The sequence below is a fragment of the Enhydra lutris genome, unplaced genomic scaffold (genome assembly GCF_002288905.1).
Source record: "Enhydra lutris kenyoni isolate GAN:26980312 unplaced genomic scaffold, ASM228890v2 scaffoldscaffold66, whole genome shotgun sequence".
Taxonomy (NCBI): domain Eukaryota; kingdom Metazoa; phylum Chordata; class Mammalia; order Carnivora; family Mustelidae; genus Enhydra; species Enhydra lutris.
The window spans coordinates 10328337-10342102 of NW_019154150.1; the positions used below are offsets into that span (position 1 = coordinate 10328337).

The 13766-nt window shown below is 35.0% G+C and overlaps 1 protein-coding gene across 2 annotated transcripts in view; it reads left to right on the plus strand.

The window, feature by feature from the left end:
- Positions 1-13766, plus strand: part of LOC111159002 (golgin A4) — a 129297-nt gene that overhangs the window by 18929 nt on the left and 96602 nt on the right. For both annotated transcript variants that reach the window (XM_022521363.1, XM_022521364.1), the window contains exon 3: positions 12469-12534. In XM_022521363.1, the coding sequence (XP_022377071.1) occupies positions 12469-12534 (66 nt within the window). The remainder of the gene's footprint in view (positions 1-12468; positions 12535-13766) is intronic.

The window sequence follows — 13766 nt, forward strand, 5'->3', positions numbered from 1 at the left end:
TCAGCATGGTGTGAGGTAGGAATCAAGTCTGTGTCTCCTCCCCACCCACCACCCATCTGTATGGCTATCCAGTTGTCCTATTTTTCTCACATTGATCTACTGTGCTGCCTTTTTTTAGAAATTAGTGTCTGTATTTGCATAGATTTGTTTTTGGGCTCTCTATTCTCTTCCCTGGTTTGCTTTGTCTGTCTTTGATCTGATACCACACTGTCTTAATACCAGTTGTTTTATATTAAATCTTGTCTTCCCTAGAGCTGGTCTTTCCTGTCTTGGTCAGTTTAGGCTGCTTTAACAAAATTCCATAGACTAGTGGCTTAAACAACAGACATTTGTTTCTCATAGTTCTGGAGGCTGGGCAGTCCAAGGTCAAGATGCCAGCAAATTGGCTGTCTGGTGAGTGCTCTCTATTGATTTGCAGGTAGCTATCTTCTCATTATGTCCTAGCATGGCCCTTCTTGGTACCTACGTACTCCTTAGGGTCGGAGTAGGGGGAAGGCAATTCTCCTGTCTCTCTTTTTTAAGGGTACTAATTCCATCATGAAAGCCCCATTCTCTTGACCTTCTCTAGTTAATTACCTCCCAAAGTTTGCCTCCAAATAACATCACATTGAGGGCTAGGTCTTCAATATGTGAATTTTGGGGGACACATTCAGTCCGTAGCACTTTCACCTTGTTCTTCTTGAATGTCTTGGTTATTCTGATTTCTTTCTATATAAATTCCATATAAATTTTAGAATTAGATTTTCAAGTCTCACAAAAACAAACTCACAACAAAATGAAACACAGACAATGACAACAACAAAACAAACCTGTGGAGATTTTGAGTGGGATTGTATTGATTCTGTAGAATAGTTTGGAGAGAGTCTCAGTATTATAAATTAAATTTTATAATCTTTTTAGTATTATAAGCAGTACTGTACTGAGCATTGTACATAAACATTTATAATGATGTTCTTCTGGAAGATAGAATCCTAGGAATGGGATTGCTGGGTTATAGGATGGATTTCAAATTTAAAAATTTGAGAGGTATTTCCATGTTGTTTTGATGAAGGTTACTTTATTTTTAAATTTTTTCTAAGGTTACGTTAAAAAGATTTTAAACTTTTTTTTTTTTAAAGATTTTATTTATTTATTTGACAGAGAGATAGCCTAAAGAGGAAATACAAGCAGGGGGAGTGGGAGAAGCGACATGGGGCTTAATCCTAGGACCCTGGGATCATGACCTGAGCTGAAGGCAGACGCTTAACTGACTGAGCCACCCAGGCACCCCATTTTAAACTTTTTTATAGTAGATGTTGATAGCAAAATAAATATGTCACAGTATAGTTTTTGCACTCAAAGTTAATGGCATAATATACAGTGTTCTTGGTGTATAGATTTAAATGATCTGACAAAGTTGTTTAAAATATGAAGTATATGCAGGGGCACCTGGGTGGCTCAGTGGGTTAAAGCCTCTGCCTTTGGCTCAGGTCATGATCCCAGGGTCCTGGGATCGAGCCCCGCATCAGGCTCTCTGCTCAGCAGGGAGCCTGCTTCCTACTCTTTCTCTCTGCCTGCCTCTCCGCCTACTGTGATCTCTGTCTGTCAAATAAATAAATAAAATCTTTAAAAAAATAAAATAAAATATGAAGTATATGCATACTTTCTGTGGGATATCATTTTCTTGTGGATCCCTTGCAGTATTACATCTCTTTAACTTTGTGATCTCAAATTTAATGCTGTTGAACTTAGTTTATACATGTAACTATTTTGAATGAAAGTTGCAGTACTGAGTAGAACCATTTTGGCAAATAGTGTTGATAGCATCATTACTATACTTAGTATATTGGCTGATTTTATAGTATATTGGTTTATACACAGTACAGTTGAAGCCCTGAAAATAACTTATTGATTGCTACTATTGCTTTTTAATTTTTTGTATATCTTTAAAACTTTTTTATTTATGTAAGCAATCTCTACACCCAGGGTGGGGCTTGAACTCATGATCCTAAGTCACATGTTCTTCCAACTGAGCCAGCCAGGAATCCCTACTATGCTTTTATTTTTTATTTTTTTATTTTTTATTTTTTTTTCCTACTATGCTTTTAAAAAAATATTTATTTCATCGAGGATGCTTTAAAACATTTTAAATGACTATATCTTTACAAAATAATCCTTTTTGAAAGGGATGATTTGAATATTCTTTAACAATAGGCTTAAGTAAGCTAAAGGTTATTTTTTTATTTCTTCCCAGATTCCCAAATTTCAGTCCTAAAGATCCTGTGCTTCCTAGATTTAACTTAAGAAGTGGTTTCTGAGTGAAAGAGCAGCATCATCCCTTCATCTCCTTGCTTTTGAAGTGTTTTCTGACAACTCTAAAAGCTATTTTTGACCAATGTAATGGTCAATTCTGTTTATTTTTATAAAATTTAAGGACTTTCTAATTTTATAATTAAGTTATTGATTAAATGGGCATTACATAATTGCCTTCTTAGTCATCTTCCCACTCCCTGGGATTTTTATTTTGTTAAATCTCTGATATAGAAGATCCCAACTTTCTGTTTTATATGTTATAATGTTTCTTTTTAGCAAAATGTGGAAGTTTAACTCAAAATATAAATATTTGTCTATCTTTCCAGTAGATAAGTAGTCTTTGTTATCAAGAATGCTTCGGAAGTAGATGGTTTCATTTACACAATTTCCTGGATAATTAAAGGTTTTATATACCTCCTAATATGTCTATTTTCCTGTGTTGGTAAATATTATATGTAAATCTAAACAAGTCTGTCTTTGGTTGCAGGCTTCCTTACAAGGGTATAAAAAATCATCTCTATGGTTCAGACATTGAAGGCAAAGGAGAACAGACTGATTTGCACTGACCCTAAAGTCTACAGAGCTTTGGCATTCTCTCATCCTGTTTAAATGGCATGTTGATCATCCTCTTTCTTCCGGTGATCTTGGGCATAGCCTTGTTATCTTCAGCATAGAGCTCCTTTCCCTTTTTGTTGCTTGAGATGAATCTTTTTTGCCCCTCTAGAGCTGGATGCTTTAGAGCAGTAAAGAGTGTAGGATCATTGAAAGGCTGACTAGGGCAGATGAAGCTACTGTAGCCTCCTGCCCTCTGTTCCACAGTGATGATGTTTTTTTAATTGAGATTAAATTCCTGTAACATAACATTTACAATTTCAAAGTGGTATTTAATATATTCACAGTGTTGTACATTCATCACATCTCTCTAGTTCTGTGACATTTTCATTATCCCCCAAAAAAGCCCCCATACTCATTAAGCAGTTACTCCCCGTGCTCCCTCTCCTCCAGCCCAAGGTGACCACTGATATACTTACTACCTCTACGGATTCACTTATTCTGGATATTTTATATAAATGGAAACATATAATTTGTGACCTTTTGTGTTTGGCTCTTTTAGCATAACGTTTTGAAGGTTTATCTATGTTGTAGCATGTTTCATACTTCATTCCTTTTTGTGGCTGAATCTAATGATTTTTCTAAGAGCATGAAGATATGTTTATGTAATTTGTTTGGTGTAAGACCTGGTATAGACTACTGAGGAGAGGATGGTGTTTGGAGTTGTCGGGATCAGTCTGGCTGAAGGACCTTTGAAAGTTAACTTTTCAGCAACTCGGGTTTTCTCTTTGTAAATGGAAATAATAATACATGTCTTGTGGGGGTTTACCAGCGTGTAAATCTCCTAGCATGGTGGTTTGCACATAGTAGGTGCTCATTAAGTTCTTCCTGGGGGCAACCATGGAAAATGGGAAGGCCTGCCCAGCTTGCTTTGCTGAGGTCCCTGGACCTGAAGGGAGGGAAATAGATGGACCATTATGTGGACTAAGATCCTAGGGATGTTATCTGTCTATCTCTTTACCTGCTGAACTTTTGAAAGAAGGATTGATATCTTCACTTACCCTACTCTCTAATTTGCTGTCTTTTCGACAAACTTCCTCATAGTTTAGGCATATCCATTCTTATCCATATCCTAGGGACTCATCTACACAACTTTTTCGTATTGTTTTAAAATTAAATTCCAGAAATCAGTTTTTCTTAGAATCCTTTCTTTGTTCTGCTAAAAGAATGATGCAAAGAAATAAATAGTTGTGGTTAATTGATGGATTCTTTCTGTTTAGTAGAGTGTGTTCATAAATACCTTATGCTTTTTTGCTTCTTTTCTTCCCTATGTGCAGAGAGACAGCCTGGAACAGTGGAGGGACCACAGAACATCATCCCTTACTTGCTCTGTGACTTTGGACATAACTGCTTTTAACTTCGTAGAGCCTCAGCTTTCTCATCTTTAGAATTGTGTTATAATGAATATTTCCTCTCACAGGGTTCTTGTGAGTAGCAAGTGAATTCAGAAGTATGGAAATACTCATAATTTGTGTATCGCATAAAAAAGATTATTATTATACAGAAATGGAAAGGCTTTTTCTGTACGTATCAGCTCTTGGATAGCACACACACTAAGTTTTTAATTGTGACATTGCAAGGGAAGAAATAGTGAAACGTCAGGCTGCTTTGGATTGGAATGCTTTCCCAAACTTTGAGAAAGATGTCACTTTTTCCTCTTCCTCCACCTTCTTCTTCCTCTTCCTCCCCCTCTTTTTCTTCTTTCTTTTTATACCCAAGGTGGGGCTTAAATTTATAACCCTGAGATCAGGAGTTGCACACTCCACTGACTGAGCCAGCCAGGTGCCCCTATTTTTTATTCTTCTTGATCTGACACATCTTTCAGAAATAAAATACTGCTTCTTTAGTTGTCTTTGTCATTCCAAGTTAGTTTGTACTATTCTATGACACTCTCAGCTTTTGATACGTCTTAAGCACATTTTATAAATTTATTCTATTTAAGGGCTATAGGCATTGTTCTTTAGGAAATAACTGAGAAGTATCTTGAAAGTAATGGATAAGAAATATTTCTTCTTAAGTTTGGAATTAATTTTGCCCCTAAATAGATTGACTTTCAAAGCTGGTATGCTTTTACTTTGTTAGATATTAGATTGGAAGCCACCTGTCCCTACTCTCTGTTGGTTAATGAAAAGTCTTTTACCCATGTCAAATTGCCTTGGTATCTATTAGGTTCTCATAGTTTTTTCTTTTGGTCTAATGATAGGATATGAGTTATAGGCTTCCTAATATTAAGCCTAATATTAAGCTTAATTATTATATTAATAGGCTTCCTAATATTAAGCCTAATATTAAGCTTCCTAATATTGGCTTAATTGTTCATTCCTTAAATCAACTCAGCTGATAGGTTGCATTATTATTATCCTGCTGTACTCACTTTGATAGTTACGTTTTATATATTTCTCCCAGCTCTATTTGTGAGGAGAGTGGTTTGTACTTTTCTTTTTGTGTTGTCTTTATCAGTTTTTATTAGTTGGGAAGCTTTCTATCTCCTCCCCCTCCTCCCTTTTTTCCCTCTTCTCCTCCATTTATTTAGGTCTTCTTTAATTTAAAAAAAAATGTATGCTTTTCAGAATATAAGGTCTGTACTACTTTTGTTAAATTTATTTCCAAGCATTTTATTCTTCTGGATATTACTGTAAACAGGATTGTTGTCTTAATTTCATTTTTGGTTTCTTATTGTCACTCTGTAGAAGTAAAGTTGCTTTTTGTCAGTTGATCTTGTATCCTGCAGAACTCATTTATTAGGTTCTAATAGTTACCCTTTAGTAGAGTATTTAGTATTTTCCATGTATAAGATGTTGTCATCTGTAAACAGAGGTCGTTTTATATCTTCTTTAATCTGGTTGCTTTTTATAACATTTTCTTCCTCATTTCCCTGGCTAGGACCTTCACATTTAGTGCTGCAAGCCAGGAGCTGAACAGGTGCCTCCAGCACTGGATGAAAAGGGTTGAGAAAAGCTTTTGCCTAGAGCTCTCTGTGGCCCATTGTGAGAAGCTCCTGTCCCTAGGGGAGGGCCTCATGACCAAGAACTGGAGCAAAGACACTTGGGCTTATTGTGACTGAGTCCGTGATAACCCCTATATTGCCATAGGACAGGAAACTCAAACTGGAGCCTAGGGAATCAGATTGACTGGATAAAGAAAGATGAGTACAGAAGGAAGGAGAAAGATAATACCTTCTTCAGAGTGAACCTGTAAATGAAAATTCTAAAACAAATGCTAGGAAGGCAGTCAGTAAAAACAGGAATTGGAATATAAATTTATCCTAGATGAAATTCAGATTAATAGAGTAGTCTAGAAAAAACTTTAAAAACAAATATCTTTGATAAGATACATGAATTATTAATTTTCTGAAAAAGAAGATAAAATTATGGGGGAAAAACAGACCAAAACAAAAGTAGATTTAGTAGGTATGAAAAAGAACCAATTAGAAATCCTTGAAGTAAAAAAAAAATTGATATAAAAACATAGACTAAAACTCAGATAAGTCCCAATTCATGGGAAAATTAGGGTATTTAAAAAGAATACTGAGTAATTCCACTGAAAACTCAAAAGAGATAAAGAAGTATATATAGAGAATAAGAGACATGTAGGATAAATTAAAAGCCTTCAACAGATATCTAATGGGAGTTTTATGTATCTTCATGAATGTTTAGACATAGAACTTCAGTCAGTGTTAGTTCAACTGATGGCTTCACCTAAGGACCACAGAAGAGGTGAATTAAGTTCTTAATAGATTTGGATTAGAATTTCAACAGAGTTTGAGAGATACGGAGTTGAGACAGAATTTGAGAATATTTGGGAACTGATGTGTGTAAGATTTTCATAGGCATAAGAAGCAAATGACAAGGACAGTGAGTGGGAAGAAAGGCTCTTCAGGTTTTGAGGTAGCTGTCAATGGAAACTAATTTTGATACACTTGGCTTTTACTTGGGCTAGGGGCAGGAGTGTAAATTGTTGTTTGGGCCCATCTTTCTTTGAAATGTTTGGTCAGTATGTTTTTCTATACTGGGTATCAGCTTTTGTGTTTTTTTTTTCAAATATATTCTTTACTGTGAAATTTTAAATTATTTTGTTGTGGGACAGAGTGACTTCATTTTAAATGTTAATTTTGGAAGCCTAAGAAGAGTGAATTTGTATAGCCCTTCATTTAAAATCACATTTATTTCAAGGATGACTTTTCTGAGTTTGCCAGGAGAATTCAGATTTTCAGCAAGAGTGGAAACTTGGATAAGATGAGTGCCCAGAGCCAAACAGGCATCTAGTACATTTTAGTACACCACTAATACTCAACTTTTAGGACCAGAGGAAGAGTTAGTGGAGTCTCTGTAGTCATATCCATAACTCTACCATACTAAGATGAAAAGTGTAAGTTCTTAAGCTTGTGCAACATTTATTTTCTGATATAAGTTCTTTCTTATATATAATATATAACATAATATACATTAACTGCTATGTTAATATTTGCAGAAGATTAGTTTTTTTTTAGTTTTTGTTTTGAAATAATCATAGATCCACAGGGGGTTTTAAAATTTTTTTAAGGGAGGACCTGTGTACCTTTTGCCCATTTTCTCCCGAAGTTTTCTTGTATAACTATGGTATGCTATCAAAACAGGGGAATTGACATTGGTAAACTCTGTGACATCACAGAGCTTATGCAGATTTCAACTGTTTTACATTGGAAAGTTCATTTTAATTATAATTTCTTCTAAATCTAATAATGATTATTAATATTTTGGTATATATAGTTTCTGAAGACTGAAGGACAGAAGAGAATACATTTAAAATAATTAGTATAATAGAATTTTACCTTAGAACTTGTTATATGAATTTCAGTTTCAAAAGTTTCCTTTGTACATATTGGAGAAAACTATTTTTGTTTCTAAGTGCAAAATAAATGATTACGTAAAATTTTATGTGTTTTGTCCTCACCATTATTTTCACTGCTATCTTTTTGAATGTATAAAAATGGTCAGTGTTTGTTACATTAAGGGCTAAGGGTTTGTATTCTTTACCATGTATGGTTTTTACTGGTTAGACTCTTAAACCAAATCGGCAGACATGCGGTGTGTTTCTGTGGCTGTTGCATATATCGTTTGTATGCCAGTAAGCAAGTTGGTTAAAGTTGGGCTTTGAGTTTCTAAATGGCTCAACTCCTCTCCATTCCTAACCTTTCCAGCAACTTGTTATTTCTGTGGGTGGAGAGATGGTAGCAGTTGTGGTGGTGCAAGGTCATTATACTGTTGTGTATGCCGTGTGGCACTTTGCAACATGCCCTTACTGTGATCTGTTTTTCATTATTTGTTTTATTTTTATACCTCTGCTTATTACACTGAATGAGACAGCTACTAGCCGGGATGATAGCAGAGCCTGCTTTTCTCTCTGAGTATACTATCTTTGCTTTGGATTCCTCCAAACAGCCTAAAACACAGACTGACAGTGTGGTGAGTCCTTCCACCGCTTTCTGCATTCCCTTTGTGGGGAAGCAAAGTAATTTGGTAATTCTAGAAGCAAATCTCATGCTGCTTGTCACTGACTGTCTCTCAAAGCATCTTCAGTGCCCTATTGCTAACCCTGCTCTAAAAAATCAGAGCGAATTGCTGAATTCTGATGGCTGGTATGTTTTCTGGTAGCTTTTTAACAACAACAAAATAACACTGTTTTCATTAATGTAGTGAAGACTACCTTCAACTTAGTGTAAACTCTAAGTTTTCTCTCAAGGGAATGTTTGCACATTAATGAAACATGGTATGTATTGCTAGAAATCTCTGTCTTACTATTGGTAGGAGGCCAAGAATATTTTAAGATGTGACTCACATTTTAAGAAAAAAAAATTGTATATAATCCATAATTGAACAACATTGAGCAGGTAGGTAGATTCTACTGTAACAAATAATTACATCTTATTTTGGGAGAGTACCAGTTTTCTATATATTAAATATCTGAAAGGAAGTAATTATCTCATTATTTTTCAGTTGACTGAATTCATACAATTTTAAATCTTGTATATAATTTCACTTTGAGAAAGCGGACTGTTTTCATATGTGTCTTATTAAGTCCTTAATTTAGGGAAACTTAGATATGTTTGATTGCCCAGTAAGGATAGCTTTTTTTTGTTGCATTGGACACTGACTGAATTGGGATTCAGGTTTTTTTAAATGATGAGAATTGGTTTAATTTACTAAGTAGCTTGTGATGAAATTAGAACATTTCTGTAGTTAATCCATGCAGCCAGGAAAACCTTGGTCTGCATATAGTCAGTAGCAATCCTGAATTACATTCTGAACTTTTTTTTTTTTTTTAAGATTTTATTTATTTGAGAGAGAGAGAGAGAGAATAAGTGGGGTGGGAGCAGAGGGAGAGGGAGAGGTAGACTCCTTGCTGAGCAGGGAGCCCAACATGGGGCTTGATCCCAGGACCCTGGGATCATGACTTTAGCCTAAGGCAGACACTTAATCATCTGAGCCACTCAGGCACCCTGAACTTGGTTTTAGAAAAGAAAGCAGCTGAGGGTTTTAGTGATGTCCTAGCTTGGATCTTAGGGCAAAGGATTTCTCCTTTGTTCTGGCTATAAGTGACACCTCACTATTTTCAAAACTGGTTGGAGAAGGAGACAGGAGTTCCAGTTAAAGATAACTTACCAGTTTCTTTAAAAACACAAAATAATATTACTTTATACTTCATGTAATAATAACAGAGACTAAAAAAAAAAAAAAAAAAAAAGAGCTTCTCTGAGGCCCACTTCCATATACATGAAAGTAATTTAAGGACTCCTTCTGTTGTGAGGAATGCTAATGTTTTTAAAATAGAGGCTTTTGAACTATTTAAAAATAATTTAAGTAGACTAAAAGTCTTCATTAGTCTTATTTGAATTTTGTTCAGATAAAGACTTAACTTCTTTCCATGTAACAAAGGGAAACCATAGCATAACCTATAATGCAAATTTAGTGAGGGTCTACTTATGAGTTCATCAGCTGTTGACTTTTAGCTAATTCAGTTTTTTGCAAAATGACCCCAAATTCTAAAAATTGCTTAGTGCTCAGCAGTCAATAAATACTTGTCAAAAGATTGAACAAAACATAATTGAAGATAAATCTGGCAGGCAATCTGTGTGTGCTTTTATATTAGAATGTTAGATTAGAAGAATTTTTCTCTTGTCTTAGAATTGCCTCCAGGAGAAAGTATTGGTGACAGTTGAGTATTGACATGTGTTGAGCTTCTCTCTGGGAGAAGGACTTCAGAAGTCTTTTCATACCGAAGGAGGTAATTGCACAGGATTTGACAAGCATATACTGAACTTCTACCACCAGTCAGGCAGAAGTTAAGTCCTGGGGACCAAGATGAAATACAGGATTCCTGCCCTCCAACAGTTTATAGTTTAGTATGGAGACATATGCTTGAAATACAAAGGAATTAAAACGTCATAGAAGAAAATACAGGCATAGGGAATATGTTAGCCCTCAGTTAAGCCGTATGAAGCTTCATTAAAGAAGTTGCATTTGAAAGTTAAAAGGTAAATGAGAATTTGTTGGGCAGAAATGAAGAAGGCATTTCAGGTAGTTTCAAAATCTTTAATTTTGCTTGTACAGTTTTGTAATTTAAATTTACAAGGTCACGTAACCAATGCTTTCTCTAACTGTTCTGCATTTATTTAAATATATGGTATAATACATATATTGAAATACGTATGCAGGGAGGGAGAGTTTTTAAATGTTAGATTGTGTTTTTCTGATAGGGTGATAGGTCAGATAATTATAGAATAGTTTTTTGTATGGACCACAGTCATGTGTCAAGTAACTTAGAATATGGACTCTGTAATCACTCTTCCTCCTAACTTAAAATATTTTAGGGAACGATTTCATTTCCTTTCTCCATAATTTAACTGTTTATTAATTTTCAACATATGGACCGAAAGACTTGTTGAACTCCATAAAGTATGTTTTTTATTTTATAGTGTATAGTGTAGTTTATTTTTAGAGCCAGCAAGCATTAATTATGCTACACAAATATAGCCATATATACAACTTGAAATCCTTTGAAATGGCAGAGAACAGGAAGATAAAAGTTATGTTCCCCTAACTTTTCTCCTCTATGTAACTTAAAGGAAAATGTCTTAGACTGATAAAATTTGATGACTCTTTTTTTGTTTGTTTGCTGAGAGAGAGAGAGAGAGAGAGAGAGAGGAGAAAGCGCGCATGCGCGCACGCGCCTGTGCAAGCACACAAGCAGGGGGTAAGGGGAGCAAAGGGAGAGGGAGAAAGAGAATCTTAAGCAGACTCCACACCCAAAACTCTTTTTATATTAGAGGGAGAAGGTATTTCAGTTGATATTAGAGAAAAATCCAAACTGAAAGTGGAAATCGTAGTAATAGTGGTATAAGAACTCTCTGTCATCCCCCAGTATCCTTAGTTAGTAACTCATGGCCATCTTAATTGCGGTATTATACTGCTGCGGTCCTCTAGCCACCCACCCACACATGCACACCTCCCTTCCTCTGTCTCCATCTCTGTTGGGATTATTAGCAGATTTCAGAAACCTTATTCCATCTAAATGTTTTGGCATTTATTTCTAAAAGATAATGACTAAAAATATACAATACAATATGTTCATCACACCTGAAAATTAATAATTTCTTAGTATCTAATACCTAATGAGAGTTCAAAAATTTGAGAACACTTGCAAAGCCGAGTGCCTTTTCCACTTATATTTAAGAATAAGTAAGGTCAGTTATTTGACCCTTCCTTGGTCCACTGTGGAAATGTATGGGAAATGTCTAATTTAACTACCAACTTACTGAAACATTGTGGCTAGTATTTGCTCTAATGCTTTGTTTAAAACTTAGAAGTTATTTTATCATGAGCTACTTGTATAGCTCTAATTTTGGTTAGTGTATTATGAATGCAGTATAGAATTTTGAATCTCAAAGAATCTCATTCATTACCATGAAACCAATGCCAGTAAGGGGTGATCAGTAGGATGTCACGTCACTTAGAACATTCATCATACTAAGAGAACAAAACAAAAAGCTTTCATATGTGGAAGATTTTTTAATTATAAATTTTTCTGAAAATTGCCATAATAATTTCATTTAGATTGCTGGTTTCAGGTGAATGAAGCATTTCCATTTCTTGTTATAAAGATGTTTTTCAGGTCTTAGCCCAAATAACTTTGGGTATTATTTGATCATAGGGAACACTTGACATTACTTCTTTTTCTGGGTAGTTGTCTCCTTGAATGAAGTTTGCTGATTGATTCCCTGATGTTAGTTTTGTCATGGGGGAAAAGACTGGGGACATCATAATGGGGAGAGATATGTGATTAGTTTATAAAATAAACTTTGCTACATACTAATCTTTGCTATTTAGTTACATATGTTATAGCAAAATAAATTTTCTAAATACTCACCATACTAGTTTTGCCTTGCATGAAAACATTCTAATAAATGAACTAATTTTGTTTGATAAATGTATCTAATAGGTCTTGGTACTTGGTCTTTGTTCTTCACAGTTTTAAAAGCTTAGCTTTTTGTTCCTTTTCTTTATGATGTTTCTTTGTTTTTCTTAGAATGCATCTATCCAAGCTCTGAAATCTCCCGACAGTGTTAATGGAAGCGAACCAACAACTCCTCAGGTCTGTTACTAAAGTTATTTTAGAAAATAGCAAGTCATTTCAGAGTGTTGGTCAATCTGTATTATTAGCACCTGGCTTTATATTGAAATAGTGATGTCTATACATTTCATACACTGTGTATGGTAAATCCAGGTTGGTTGATGCTTTCTTCAGTTTTAAATGAAAGTAGTTCATTGTATATCCACCAGTTCTGTCACATGCCATTGTTACTCATTTAAAAAAATTAATGGCAGTGAAGAGAAAACTTTTTGAAAAAAGGAATCTGATTTTATAGTTGTAAAAGATTATGGACAGTTTATGTCTAAAGACATTGAGTTACATCATTTAGAAGGTGGGGGGATGTGGAGGAAATGGGATTTCTCTTAAAGTTTTCTCTTAAAGTTTGCATAGTATTTTTACTACTAGAAAACTTGTGTTATCTTTGATTTTAAAAAGTTATTTGGGGAATACAGCTCAGGTGAAATTCTTTTGACTCTTTCCTAAATAGAAGGAAACAAAATTCCTTAAAAATGTCATAAGGGCAGCAGTGGCTGAGAGAATATTTGTTTGCTTTGGCTTTGGTAATGATATTATCATTAACCTGGCTGTTCTCGGCAGTCTCTAATGTAGGGCAAAACATTTTTAATCTGTGAACCTAGAGCATGAATGTAGACAGTTTATGAACTAAATGATATACGAACTAAATTACATAGACTAACCATTCTAAACTATTGTCTAACAAATGTACGGATTAAAGCTTCCCAAATGCCATGAACAGATTCTGTGAACTGAGAACCTCATTCCCTCCTGGGGGCTGGTCAAGTTCCAGGCATAGTCCAAGTCCCTGAGCTTGTTGACCCTGGCTTTGCCCAGACTCTCTAGTTAATTCAAAGTCCTCTATAAATATATCATTTTCTATAAGTGCCAGGAAGTAGGGGTAAAATATTTGGATGTACCACTCTAAATGGTACTGGACAGATCCAGTGATCTTTAATGAATATTATTAAAAGTATTATTTAGAATGCCTATTTTCCATTTTAGAAGGGGGTTGGGGGATGGGTGAGCCTGGTGATGGGTATAAGGAGGGCACGGATTGCATGGAGCACTGGGTGTTATACGCAAACAATGAATCATGGAACACTACATCAAAAACTAGTGATGTACAGTATGGTGTCTAACATAACAATAAAAAATATAGAAAGCTTATATTCCTCTCTTATAGTCCAAAAGGACTAATACTGTTATGAATGCAA